The sequence below is a fragment of the Heliangelus exortis genome, chromosome 1, assembly GCF_036169615.1.
Source record: "Heliangelus exortis chromosome 1, bHelExo1.hap1, whole genome shotgun sequence".
Lineage (NCBI taxonomy): Eukaryota > Metazoa > Chordata > Aves > Apodiformes > Trochilidae > Heliangelus > Heliangelus exortis.
Window position 1 is genome coordinate 5,604,600 of NC_092422.1, and position 15,670 is coordinate 5,620,269.

At 36.7% G+C, this 15,670-nt stretch overlaps 1 protein-coding gene across 1 annotated transcript; it reads right to left on the reverse strand.

The window, feature by feature from the left end:
• Positions 1-2,493: 2,493 nt before the first annotated feature.
• LOC139791771 (taste receptor type 2 member 40-like) lies at positions 2,494-3,420 on the reverse strand. Its single transcript, XM_071734368.1, has one exon. It carries the CDS (start codon positions 3,418-3,420, stop codon positions 2,494-2,496), a length of 927 nt encoding a protein of 308 aa, XP_071590469.1.
• Between the last annotated feature and the right edge of the window lie 12,250 nt (positions 3,421-15,670).

A 15,670-nucleotide genomic window follows, 5' to 3' on the forward strand; every position in this document is an offset into this window, starting at 1 on the left:
GCCTTATACAGACTACAGAGAGTATTTCCCTGATCATATTGTTTATATTTCTTGCAACTTGCAAAGTTCCAGAGGAAATATACTAATGAAATGAGTCTTATTTTGAGTCATCATAAAAATAGTTCTTAGAGAATGAAATCTCAAAAAAAGTTTTCTTGTTCTCTTGTGGGTTTGGGTTTTGTTTTTGATGAGGTTTTTTTGTTCTTTTTGTTTGTTTTTTTTGTTTGTTTGTTTGTTTGTTTGGGTTTTTTTGGTGCAAAATATTAATCAGACTTAATTTAGGGGCTTTCTGGAATAAACTTAATATAGAAACAAGCCTGCTAGTATTTGGTGCATGGAATTTTGTCTTTAAATACCAGGAAAATGTCTAAATACCAGGAAAATAAGTCTAAATCTATAGAGAACAGAGACAATGATTTTTAGGAAGGGAAAGGTTGAAATCCAAAGAACAGAGCAAGATCATAAAATAAATGAGAAACTGTAAAGAAGACATGAAAATGAATTGAAGCTTGAGGGAAGGATGGAAAGGCAAATGACAAAACTAATAATTTATTTACCAATTCTGTAATTTAGAATTCTAATTTATGTGCCCATCTATCCTGCTGCAAAATGTGTGTAGCAAAACTTTCATCAACGCAACATAAAAACATAAAGTGTTTGAACTTTGTACTCCTCTCCCCGGAAGCAGTGAAGGAAGATGGGGAGGCACTAAAAAAGCTGAGCAGGATTTATTGTTTTCATAGTTAGCTCTGATCCCTTTCCTTCAGATTGCCACCAGAAATGGGTTTGGTGACATCTAAAGAGGACTAAGCTATATGGGGAAATTAATTTTATCAGAGCTTCTTGATTAGACAAGAAAAATCCAAACAACATCCAACCACTTGCTCATACCTCCCCAAAAAACCCAAAACAAAACAAAATTCTCAAAAAGACAAAAGTCTCGTTGACAGGGCACATGGCTGTAAAGCAGGGTGGTGATGCTGCAGCATGATCATAGTGGTTCCCATCTGCTTCCTGCAGATCTCACAGGCAGGGATCTCAAAGAAGTTTTGATGCTCCTCTCTTGATGCAGCACACACAGAACTGGACATGATGTTAGTCTTTGCTTTACAGTACTCTGTACTGATCCTCCAGGTGCAGTATTGGTGAGTTTAATCATCCTTTCCTTCTATGCAGTTTGACCTGCTGTTTACAAATGCTAATAATCCTATCACTTCTTGTTAGACAGTGCATACATTTATGCCTCCTGTTAACATATATTTTGTAGTAATCAGTATTGTAATACATTGGTTAAAGATGTTATATTCACTCTTTATCTAATATTGTTTAATAGTGATTTTGAAGCACTTTACTCCAGTGTTTAAAACAGTGAAGCTGTTACACTCCAAGGCTGAGTGAATCATCCTGTTCATTAGTTTTGTGGATGGGACTGAAACTCTCACCCTAGTGATTTATAATCTCGCATTATCTAAATTCCTGCTGAGAGGATTTACAGCATAAAAATACTTGAGCTGAACTGAGAACTTCAAAGTAGAACCACCTAACACATTATTTGATAAAACACGATAGGATTTGTTGAAAAATTTACTCCATTGACTGCACATGAAACTTCACAGTAACATAAAATATTAAAACATAACAGAACATCATAACAGTAACAACTCCCAACTACTCAAAGCTAGAGCAAATCATGTAAAAGGGCAGATTTGTGATCAGAACAGACAACTTAGAGGTTTTCTACAGCAGACAAGTAGATCTATGTACCTAAATCTGTTTACATTGTAATCACCATCTCCATCATTCACTTTAAAGAAAACAAAATGAATGTGCATATAACATTTCAAAAGAAGGGATCAGATTTGAAGAAGTTTTTAACTACTGCATTGCTATATACATACTGGAATGCTAACAAAAACAAACCTGACTCAGAATACAATTTCATTATGCTAACTGGCTGTGTGTTTTCATATCTTAATTTTCCCTTAGTTTACCTTGTAGCTAGTTTTTCATGCCTAGAAGAATTTTTTTTCTTTATGGCTTCAGCAATATTTGTTTCATCCAATTTTAAACATACCATTAGAAAGATCCTTTAGCAGAGAATTGAGTGAGTTCTGTAAATTTTGTCTCTATTTTAGCCTCATTTTTTTTAATTCAAAAGTATCATAAAACTGGCAGTCTTAATCTGAGAACCTAAACATCCTGTTCCTGATTTATTATATAAGTGCATTGATTCCTTTTGGTGCATTCTTCTTCTCACTCTTTACTAAAGAAGATTGAAGGAGCAAGATTGGTGAAGGAAAAAGTGAAAAAATGCATTTTATTTCACATAATATGCATTTCACATGTTCTGAAATGTTAATAAGGTCTAATCACAGAAGTCTCTAAAAAGTGGAAGTTACAAAGACAAAAGGCAGTGAAACAGTAAATGCACAGAAGTTTTGATTCCAGATCTGTTACTTGACAGTGTTTCTCTTAAGCTATAATGAGGCATAGTCATATTTTCAAATGGCACCTAAGATGCTGGCAAAGCATCCTGAATGCCAGTTTCAGTTTTGAATTGACTAATATCAAGATAATTGAGTGTATGGAAGGATATGCCCCAACTACAACTAAGGATACTGCAACTTTCACATCATCTTTACTTTGAGAAGTTGACAGTATCAGCAGAATTTGAGCTATAAAACTGGAAACATAAAGGATCAAGAAAGAAATCATGGATTTAATTGCAGTTAGGTGAACATCTATTGAAGGATCCCTGAAAGTCTCTACGTAACATTGCATCTTCCTTGTGTGTTTCCATAAAGAAATAATTAATAGACCTGAGGTTACCATAGATAATACCAGAGGAAAAAAACAACCTACAATGTAAAGAAGAAGCAGGTAGAAATGTGACCTGTCCCAGTCAGTGGCATGTGCTGTGTTATTTTCTCTACAGTTCCCTGTTGAGCTGCAGAGGTAAGTGCTGGGTGTAATCCACAGTAAAGGAAGAGAAGTCACAGAAGAGATCACCAGGGATCCGAGAAGCAGCCATGGGACCATCCCAGCTATTCTCATCTTGATTTGCAGCAACAGCCATTGGGTAGCATTGATTATTTTTACACTGTAGAGTACAAAGAGCCAGGTACTGAACCACAAACTGGCATGGTTTACAAACATCCATATAGCACCAAAAGCTTTGTACACAGAAGCCAACTTAAAGACGTCCACAAAGTAAAGGCTATGAATGTGCATCAATATGGTCACCTGCAAGATAAAGCGTGATGTGGTCAGAAAGATCAGGATCACATCAGCAGAAGAAATTTTTTTGCTTTTGATCCAGTTAATGATATTAACAGCTGTGATAAATCCATTTCCAGTAGCTCCAACCACAACTTCAACAGCTACAACACTTATTGAAATTATAAGTACTGGTGGCAACATCTTGCTGTCTTGGTCACCTGTGTCTGTTTAGCTTGTGGAGCTGTGCAAGGAGTTGAGCAGAGCTGATGGCATCTGACTAGCCCCAGCTCCATCCTGCTCACCTTATATGGGAACAAAAAGACATCTGGAAGACAAGTAGAAAATGATTGATGATGTTCTTCCTGAGCGTGCAAATCAGAGATGGATTTAATAATTAACTCTAACCTTTTACATACATAAAATTTGCTTATGTTTTTCCACAGTGATGTGGGATAGCCGGCTGTATTAACCTTCCCATCTTTTGTCCAATTCTTTATATTCCTGCTTAGAATGAGAAAGCCCTGGGGCTCTCTGGTTACAACTGCAACCATGTGGAAAGGGATGCATCATGTAACCCAAAACAGGTAGCAGCATATATCAAGAGACAGGAAGAGGTCTTAATTGCACCTATTTTCTCTCATACTGCTTACATGGTCTATCAATTATAACTACACCAAGTAGTTTCAACCAGTTTAACACAGAGGATATTGTACAGAGTCCAGCTCTATTTTAGAAGAATGATCTAGACAACAAAGCTGTATTCACCCAAGGGTAACTCCTCCATATAGTTGTTCAGTGCTTATGTGTGAAATCGTGCACAAGTCACACATAGAGGGTCAAAGATGACAGTGACCAGTCGTATAGTGAGTAGTGATGACAAACTAGTGAAGCAGAGCAGTCAGTCTAGCAGAACCCCAGTAAAAGTCCCACCTTTCCAGCTGCTTTCCCTTTCCCAACCTCTGTTCTACCTGCATGGCCCAGGGAAGTTCTCCAAGGTGGCAGATCTAAACTTGTTCTGCTTCATCAAGTGAAAGTCTATCATACATCCACATACTAATGTCAGCTTTGTCTAGATGAGCATGGGGGTTTAGAAGAGTAGATGGGAGCCATTAATCTACATGCTGCAGTACTGCTTATTTTTATATATTACAAAGAAATATGTCTGGATTTACAGTACACTGTGCCCTCACCTTCTCAACTTGCCAAATAGTCCCATTTGTAAACACCTTATTGACACATTAATATTGTCAGTATATTCTTACTTGAATTATAGAAATATTAAACAAAAAATGAAGATTTTGGGGTAAGAAGCAACAGGGTAAGAAGCAAGTGAGATCATTTGGTTACAGGAAAAAAAGAATAAATCCTTCAGCAGTAAAACATTTACTGATTTTGTGAGAAAGTTGACATATACTTCTGGAGTCCATTTCTCAACAGAATAAAATTATTCAAAATAAAAGGTAGACCAAGTTTCTAATCTAAATTTGGTCAAACCTGACAGTTGGATTTACTATTTACCATCACGTCCAAGCTTCAAGTGTTTGTTGAATTTGTCAGAAGAGCCAACTTAAATCAATATAAGCACATTTCTTAATTAACTTATTCAAATGAAAGGAAGATTTAAAATCTCCATAGCTTTTGTTTCTGACAATACTGCCTTCATATTAGATTTGCATTTCAGTTAATATCCCAGTAATGGCAAAGACTAGAAGATTTTTTTCTTAAAGAGAGCATAATTTTATCATTACAACAATGCGAATTTAATAAAAAAATAAGTGAGACACATTTACAAAATCCTGTATACTGGTTCCAGATTGTAAAACCCCTAAGGGAAAAGCCACAGCTAAACTAAGAACACATTGTCATGCTGAATTTTTCCATCATGATCTTCACTGGCAGTATTCAAAACAGTGGAAAAATGACATTTTACTAAGGAAAAAATTATAAAGGAAGTGTAGCACATTGCCTACAGTGTATTTTAAAATTATATGCGTAAAGTTTCCTGTACACAGAATATGCATTACATAACAGCCATAGTCAGTTACCTGAGAAACATAGTCATTAGGTTCCTCAAGGGAACATGCCAGTAATACTTTATTTTTACACAGTTATAAAAAGCAGCACTGCTTTTACAAAGTAGAGGAAACTGCAATGGAAGATAATATCTAGAAAAATGCATTACTAGAATGGACTCATTCATTCCAACAGACAGTCACAAAATTCTATCTTCATATACGCTATGAAAAGTTATAGTATTTAAAATTGTGGTACTTAAATCATCAGGTAAACCTGTCAGTGACCTATGACTAACATGCTCTGCTCACAGGAATGGCTTCTATATAAATTCCTCTTGCTTTTACCTCCTAGTAGCTCAAAAGCTTTCTGGTGGACTGTACCATTACTGTCATCTTCAGAGGTCTCCAGAGGACATTGAGCCTACTCATGGATGTTGTGACACACACCTGCAAGCATTAAGACATAAAAGTCCAGTTTATGGGTAACAGCAAGCAGGTCACGACCACATCTGATGCTGGCTCCAGTTTGCACCCAGAACTAGTGACCAGATTGCCCACTGGAAAACATCATAGTCTCACCTTGTGGTATTCAGCTCTTTGAATTTTCTTCTTCCCCTTCTTGACCTTTCCTAACCTCACAACGCATCTGCAAAATGCTTATCCAGAAATCTGAGCATGGATACTGAATGGTGATGGCAGTCTGAGTGCCCTGCATATGTAAACCATGGCTATAGAGCCATGTATACACATACATACATATATACATACACGCCAGACCAACAGGTTTTTGCTGAGTGCCACAAACATCACTGTTTTAGGTGTCATGCCCAATATGCCAAGCTGTGGTGACAGTATAAAATGAAGCAGGAATGGCATGGATTCTGAGGGATCATTGTGTATATGTGAATAAAGTCCTTCAGCCTGGGGACCTGCTTTGAAGAAATCTTTGACAGCAGCCTGAAGGAGAAGTATCATCTCATGGACTAACCTAAAATTACTGGAAAAAGAAAAAAGGCTAAAAGGTAGTTCAGCTTGTTTCCTGTCCATTCTAACAGTCTAAAATTCCCAAATTTACAACAGTGGTTTACAAACATACAGATTAGGAGGTGAATGGAGTCTATAGTTCAGAAGGACGCTGTATGCCAACAACTTCATGCTGTAGGCACAGAAGTTTCAGTTTTCAGGCAGTATTTAATATCACAAAGAAATTCTATTTCTATTTCATGAAATCTAAAGAGATCACATAATCTAAATTATGATTAAAATAATTACAATACTGCAAAATTTATAAATTAACTAATACTCAGATTATAGGAGCCTTTGACTTGTCAGTTATATAGTGAGGAAATGCAAATATAATCATAGCAATAATCAGTATTTTTAAAGACACAAGCACATGTCCTTGGGAATAAGAAATGAGACATGCAGGTTCCCTTTGGTCTCTATAAGAACAGTGACAATCTGTGTGAAGTGAGAATTGCAGTACAGGAAATGAGGTCCTCAAAAGTTACAGTACAACAAAAGTTATAAAGGAATTGCAGATAGGGTCACCGCATTAAAGCTCTTCAATAAACTTCCTTTTGAGCTACAGGGTTAATGGCTATGATCAGACCAGGTTTAACTGGCAGAGGAGACACAAGACACCCGATAGAATTCCTTGAATTTATCCTCTGGTGAATTTCTAAAAGCAGCTGAGCCACAGAGTAGAGCAGAAACAAGCAATTCTTAAAAACAATCATAGGACAATGTCAGCATTACACAAGTAGTAAATACTGTAGAGAGGTGTCTGAATTTAGACAATATTTTCCCATTCAAGGTAAATCTCATTGTACTCAGAGAAGTTGGGTTCAGCCCACAATGTAACAGTTTTCCTCTTTTGGTTCATGCATTCCAATTGACAACTATAATCAATACACAATCCCTACAATGATATTAATTGTCAAATTAGAGACATTATTACAGCACAGCAAACAGTTTCTGACTCTTGTGAAACACCACTTGTTCAGCTCATACAGATATGCAAGGAACACCAATTAGCTGGTTAATCTTCTGGCATTTTACTTTGAGCAAGAAGCATTTGAATATTATACTGAAGGATTTATTTCTGGTATTGTTCAAGACGTGTTTCTTGGAAATGTCACTGATGAATCATCCAACTATGGCCACTGTTTCACAATTTTAGTTAGAAGTAATTGTCTAGGGCTGGATTTGGGATAGGAAAAATTAGAACATATATAAAAAAATATGCAGACAGGCTTAGGAGAATCCAGAGAAGGGCCACAAAGATGACCAAAGGACTGGGAAGCCTGCTGTACAAGGAAAGGCAGAAAGAACTGGGTTCATTCAGCCTGGAGGAAAGATGGCTTAGGGGAAACTTATTCCATGTTCCAGTACTTAAAGGGTGGCAACCAAGAAGATGGAGACTCCCATTTTATAAGGAGTCACCTGGAAAAGATAGGGAGTAGTGGGTAGAAATTACTCTTGAGAAGGTCTCAACTGGACACCAGAACAAAAATTTTCCCTTTGAGAACAGTCAGACATTGGAATACTCCCCAAGGAAGTGGTGGATTCCCTAACACTGTACTCTTTTAAGACTCAGCTTGAGAAGATGCCAGGCTATCTTATCTAAAACATGTTCCTACCAAGAAAGGTCAGGCCACACTATCCTTGAGGTCCCTTTCAACCTGGCATTCTATGATTCTGTGGTAACATCAATAGGTGTGTCTTTTTTTTCCTCTTAAGAGTTGTTACTGCTATTTTTTGAAGTAAAAGCTTGGATTTTGGTGTGACATAACAGGTGCTCAGACCCTTCACTACTTTTCATTTTCCTTACTTATCCCTGTGAACTAAGAGATATGTCTTTTGGTGCTGTCATCAACACCAAATTTTGTTTTCAAAATTTGTATTGTAAAACTTTGTATTGTAATAAATCCAGTACACTAAAAAAAAAAAAAAAAAAAAAAAGCTAGAGATGGACATCTAGAGCATCTGTGCAGCTGAACTCCAGATTAATCTGAAATCCATGGTTCCCATCTCTTGGAGCCATGGCCATAGAAACACTTATTCACAGCCCAGAGTGAAATGAAGATGAGTTTAAGGAGCTTTTCTGAACATGAGTAGGGAAGCAGTCCCAAACCTGGCAATTGAAATTACACCATAATAGTCCATTCTTGAAACAACAGAGTTGGCCATAAACCAAGAGTACTCTAGATCATCAACCTAATTATAGGGACACAATCCTGCAGTATCCCTCCTGTCTCCTGTATAAAGGCAAAAGAATCCCCAGCTGTAATCCTGGAACTTCATGTTAGGATTATATTCGGTGAGAAAAATCTTGGAAGAATTTCAGGTTTTACCCACATTCTACTGACATTAAAGTTTAAGTTTCGACAAGTGTTAACTATTTTTCTGACTTCTCACATTATGTTACCAGAACCAAATCAGATGACTTGCAAACAGTCCAAGAACTCAAGAATTAACCTTACTGTGACAGCAAACATCCAATTTCTGAATGAAGGGAGTCAAGGAAATGAGAATAAATTACTATGTTTTGCCCAGATTGAGTGATGGAAAAAAAATAAAAGAAAAAAATATTTTAGTTGGAGGAAGGACAATGCTTTCCAGCCAATCATAGTAAAAATAATTCCATTGGAGCAAGTGGCTACAGGAGCCTCATGACGTGTTCACCTCTGCATCATGAGCTCCTCAGCGAAGAAGTTTTTACAGCCCATAGTAAATTGTACATAGAATTTATAACACATTATACCATAAAGTCTATCTCTGATTGAAATCTCTGAGCACTGCCATAAGACAGTGAAGTACTGCTGCTACAAAGACCCATATAGCAAAATGATTGAGTAACAAAACATGGCAGCACAATTCTTGTATAAGATAGACAAACAGGTCTACAAAAGAAACCTTGTAAGGAAAATTGTACAGGAGAGCCATCAATACCTTGGTTTAAGAATGCTGCCCAGAAGAAGCATTCTTGTCTCTATAATAGGCTTTTTGCATCTGTGTCTCTTTCCAAAATGGTTTATCAAGTATTGCCCACATATCTGACAAGATATAGAAGGCTTAATGAGATACCCTGCATCTGATAAACAGCAGTAAATTATGCTGCCATTTAACACATCCCTGACTTTGTATTGTACGAAGAAATAATGTTGCAAAATATCTCAAGAAAAGTGTGTGAAAGGGTGATAATATATTTTACCATTAATTTGCAAGTTGTCATTCTGCTGTCATTATTGCACTGGGTATAATGTACTGTTAATTTCAGTACAACACAGTTTTATTCTTTTTTTAAATAAGGCTATTGTAAAAATAGATGATCCATCAAACACATTGGATGGAAAAAAAGTCCTCTAAAATACTTGTGGGAGGTCAAAAAGATCATATAATGTAACAGAGATCAAAAGGAAGGTGTAACTCCAATTTTAAGGAAGTTAGACAGTATTTGCAAAGGTGAGTTTATGGTATATACCTTTCATAGCATGAAGGGAAATCTGTTCACGTCGCAAGTAATGTTGGATGCTACCTGCACCTCTTCCTCTCATTTCTTCATTTCATTCTCTTCTTGTTTGTGTTGTCCTTCACCTAAGAGGACAACTTTCAATACACTGGAGATTGATACAATTCCCTCCCAGATCTACTTTTCAAAAAAAAACTTACCAAAACCTGGCTTCTTATCACTGTAACTGACCAGAAGACCTCTCATCTCTCCCCTACATAAATCCAACTCATGAATGAACTGGCTTCTCACTTCTACTTATGCCTTTCTCAGTACCAGATAAAGAGCTACTCAAAGTTTTCACTACTGTCCCTAGGGATGACATCATGTTAGCTGGATCAACAACAAAGCCTTTTGTTTTCATCTCTATATCTTCATTTTGAGTTATCACTGGCAGCAGCCATAGTTACATCATTATCTGATGTTTGTTACTATGACTGGAAAAGCCTCCTCTGGGCTGAATTTGTTTCACTGTGTATTGCATAGCATGTCAGAAAGCTTAATAAGTTATAAGTGACAATAAAAATTATTATTCAGGGAAAGATTTTCAATGAAAGTACATTGTTGCTCATGTTTCAGTTTCAATAGCATATGTATTTTTCTTGCCATTAGTGAATATGTAAAGACAACAGAATAAATTAAACAACTTAATAATTAATAAATTAAACAACTTGCAATAATTTTAGTGGTCCTACAGAAGTCTAAGAAGAAAAATCTCTTACTACATCAATCAGAACAATAGACCTCAGTAATCTGCATTGCCCAGGGGACACGATATTTTATGCTTTGAAAAAAACCGTTCTTGAATCACTTGGAGGACTGCAACTTAAAGGTTCTTGGTTCTTGTTAAGCAAGAAAGGATGGGAACAAACCTAATGATGTCAGAAAGATGACGTCCTAAAAAACCCAATGACAGAAAAAGAAAATCATAAGGAAGCTAAATTGTCTTCAGTATTGCCCATCTCAGGGGAATCTTACATTAAAGTTAAATGTCTGGAGCATGGGATATGACCAAACAAAATGCATGTAAAGAAATAGTCAAACCCCAAACTGTTCTTCAAAGATGTAGTAAAACCAAATTTTAGTATGTTAGTTCCAGGATATTGACATCTCAAGGAAAAACTTTGCAGTCCACTCAGGAATTTGCAGAGATATAACTAATCTTGTCTCACATGCATGGACAATCTTTCACAATGTAGAAATTACATCTTACTGCTTGTCACAAACACTATGGTTGACTTCTTTTGCACACCTTAATCTCACAAGACTCTAAAATAACCACTGACCAGTATTTCATTTCCAGGACTCTCCTACTGATACTGGTTGGTAGACCTTTTCTGATCATGCTGTTCACTACTATTGAGACTTAGAGACTACCAAGGCTTAAAGATAAGCACAACCCTTATGATGAATTATTATTACAGGTTGAGCTATTTTACTTAACCAAACTCCATATACATTTGCCTAAATGCTTAAATCCTAGAATCACAGACTTAGTTAAGTTGGAAAATACCTTTAAGGCCACTGAGTCAACCATAAACCTAACACTGCCAAGCTCCACTAAATGTCAATGTCTACACTTGTGTTGTCGTCTACTGTCTCACAGCAGACAAAGGTCTGGTCAGCACAGTCACTGGAACCTGCAGAGACATTCAGTTCACCTACAGAAATCACTTCAAGGAAGATCAGCAGAGATCTTCTGTGCAGTCCATTAGCTCTTATGACTAAAAGGTTAGAAGAGATGCATATTGCCATCAGCAGTGCCCAGGGGTATCCAAGACAACCACACAGTGCAGACATTGCCAAAGGATTTCATGAAGATCCATCACTGGAAGGAGCACAGGGTACTTGGATATGTAGGCACTCAACTTAAGTCATACTCTGGGACTAAAGGCCCCCATCTGAGGTGAGCTCTGAAAGCTCCCAGGTCCCTGTGAAGTTCTGAGGCATATCTACCACCTCTCTACTGATGTCAAGGAAAATGTGTGGCTGATAGCAGTGGTTACTACATTTGGCAAGCAAAGAAGCCCCAGTATTCAGAAATAGATGACTTCCAATTTGGTTTTGAACCCCAGATGTATTCAGGAAGTAAAAAGTGGAAAAAAATAGAAAAATAAAAGAAGGAAATCCACTCTTATGTAAACTATAATAAAGTGATCTGAGAAACAAAACCTATCCTTTTAATGTTTACATAAAGTAGTTTTATTTAAACTGCTGAATATATCCTTTTAAAAATATACCTTTTTTTAAAAAATGATCTTTGAAATCCTTTTATGGAAGCTCTTTTACTCTTTGTAAGCACCAATTCAACAACTAGAAATCCCTGTTTTCTGTTGCAATTAGTCTATCAGATGGAAGAATTCAGCAAGGAGAAAAAACTATGTGGTGACACCATGAAAGGTTTTAAGCTATAGAAGACCTTAAGCATTTCTTAATTATCAAATTTTAAGTGCTTACTTTTACCAGCTCCATGCCTTTAATGTAAAGGTGCCTTTTAGTGCATTTAAATATTAAGACTACAGTTCCATTTTCAGGCCAACACCATTTCAGCACCATTAGCAAACAGCTTTTCACTGACACGATGCTGGATTCACTTGTTTTTGTATAACCAGTGTGCCATTTTGACAGTTGACTGAAAGTCAAATCCCTTTGTCAATAGTCCACAACACCTGTGATGCAAATTTAGATTAATTCTCATTTTCATTGCTTGCTTACACTTTCTGAGTAATTTAAGTGACATATGTCACAGCAAATCCAACTCACTGTGGAAGTCAGCAATATTTCTGGCACTGCCTCTAAGAGAGAGAGAATGTTATCTGTTCAGAAAAATTCACAGTGCAGTCTCGCCTTTGTTCCTCTTCACAGACAGTAGAAAGTAAAAGTCTGTATATCTGATAATATTTTTTTCAATGCACACCTTTTGAATTACAGTTTCTGAACATTTCTGGAGTTGGGCTCACTTGCGTTTTTATTCCAGGTTCCCAGCCATAAAGAAAATTAATAAATAATCTCCAGCTCAATCTCTCTCTTTTTTTTTTTTTTTTTTTTTTTTTTTTGCAGCAAGTAGGTGTCACATTGGTGTGAGCTCTGCTCAGAATAGCACAGTACAATGAATTCCATTAACAACATGCCTGTGTCCACATATTATTTCTCAATATCCTATCAGCTTTTTAACGTTGCTTTAATGAAATGTTACTTTGTGAGATTACTATAGGGTGAATGATGCGTGAAATAAAAAGCTGTCAAATCCTTGAGCACAATGACACATGTCTGCTTACTTTATTCAAGGAGTTCAAATTATGTTCTTCTCAAGTGAGAGGCACTGAAACAAATGACGGTCACTTCAAAGAACAGACTTGGAACATATTCAAAATCACAAAATCTCATGCATTTTTTTGCATCTTAGTCTAAAATGAAAGAAAGATAAGGTCAGCTTATTCCCTAATGAATTCATTTCCGCATATGGATGTTTCCTGGGGCAGCTGTTGCCAGGTTTCCATAAAATGGAGTACTAGCTACACACTTCAGTGTGGGAAAATTGACAGTTCTGGAGAATATGACATGTAGGTATATAAAAATCTCTTATATGAAGAAGGTGAATAGGGTTAACAATTTACTGTCTTTTCCAGTGCAGGAAACAGGTGGCATCAAATGAAAGAGGAATTAAAAGAAAACAAAAAAGGTGTATTTCTACATAACAAATAAGGAAGATGTGATAGTACTTGTCAGAAGATACTCAGCAGTGCTGCAAGTCTCCATGGTTTCAAAGGATGAACGGACAAGAAATCGTTTGGGTGTTACACACATAAAAGCCATTTCTGTTTCACATAGTGTCTGTAAAACTTTAATGTCTGAGATTATCAGAATCAGAGAATGATATGGGTTGGGAGGGACCTCAAAGGATCATTAAGCCCAATCCCCTGCCAGAGCAGGACCACCTAGTGTAGGTCACACAGGAACGTGTCCAGATGGGGTTTGAATGTCACCACAGAAGGAGACCACAACCTCACTTTGCTACCTGTTACAGTGTTTTGTCACCCTCACAGTGAAAAAGCTTTTCCTTATGTTTCGTATGCTCCAACTTTATTTTTGCCCAGTTTGCACAACCTTCCCTACCCTCTGTGCTGCCAATCCAAGAGAGGCCACTGGATGGAGAAACCTTTGGTAACACCCAGTATGACTGAATTAATAATGCTACTCTGTGATGACATTTCACTGTATGTTTCAAGAACGACAATAATTCAGTCATGGGCTTGATCATGTCCAACTACAAAACATAGTGGCCAAGTTACAGTTATAATTATTTGTATTAGTGAAGAACCTGGATCTTAGAAAATAATTGAATCCCATTGTGCCAAAGGCACATGCACAGAAATAAGAGCAATTTTGTCCTGTGTAGGAGAAAATTAATTCCAACCACAATTATATTGGATCCAGAATGGCCTCCGAAATGAAACAATTATGTCTTCTTAGAAGGATTCACATTGCTGTTTCAATTCATAGCCATTTGTACCCAATAATAAAGCAGAAACACAAATTCTGATTCAGTTGTATCCATTTCACATGACTAACACAGTAAAATACAGTGGAATAATTCTTGGTTTACAGTGTAGTAAACAAGAGAATAAAGCTCATTTCAGAAATGGCAATTAGTTGTTCACTTCACTCCCACTTGGAAATAACTTTTATAAGTGTTTTTATTGCAGAACACCTCATTCTTGGTTTAGATCTTGACAATTATTTCCATGTTCAACTATTTTGCATTTATCTTTATTATATAGGTTTGACTAAATCCAAGAACATGAGGTTTGACTTCCTCTGGGAAAAGCAGAGCAATTAAAAATCTTTCAAGAATGTTTGCTACAGATTTCCTTTTACTTGACTTCAGCTTTTAAAATTATTATCATTTGGAACAAGGAGAAAGGAGAAACAACCTAAAAATATTGATGGTTTTTGGTCAAATTCTGAATATCAAAAAATGTAAATAGCTTTAATGAATGAACTGATCTGATTGTCAAGATCATCTCAGTGCACATAAGTTACATATCAATGATTTCTTAATTTAAAGTGGAATAAGGGCACATTTCAGTGATACATCTGAGACAGTGTAATGTCTCCCTGTGGCAGAGAACTGGCCATCCTGCTCCTACCAGCTGTTGCTCATTTGCTTGTGCCAGATCCGGTGCCCAGCAGCCTCCATCATGAGTTTTGGTGTTTCACTGAACTGACATAAAATTAACACACAAAAAAAGTGTGTGTGTTCTGCAAATTTAGCAAATTAAATCAGCTCAGTGAAAGCACAAAGGTGAGTGCCAGAGGCAGCTCCTCTCCTATGTGGCATAGGTTGGAGAGGGTTTGGGAGGAGAGAGGATAAACCAGGGCTGCTTTTTACATTCATAGAAAATTATTAGATAGACACAACTATACCACACAAGTATACAAAACCACTGTTCTTGTAGATTGCAAAACAATTTTCACAGTATTTCGCAATTTCATGCACTAATTAACTATTTCATCTTAGGATCCCATGTGGCCCAAAGAAAAAAAGAAGTTCTGTGGTGTGGATCCACCCAAGCTGCTCTGGATGAAGACACCAGGCCATTTTAATTATTCTGCCAGAGGGACGGGGGTCCATCCATGTGTACTAAGCAACTTTGGCCAATACATTCACATTCCAGATGGTCAACAATAACTTCCTCTGTAAAGAAGGTTTTGAACACTGTTTTAAGTCTAACACTCAGCAGTCTGTTATCCCAGATTCATCTTTCAGCTACCCTGCTATAAAACATTGGCCAAATACAGGGCCCACATTTAAAAGCTTAAATGGGTTTTAAAACTGTTATTTAACCAAATCAGTAGTTTACTACTGGCTTCTGTTAGCAAAATATGTAAGTTACAGAAAAGCTGTTTTCTGCCTTTTTTC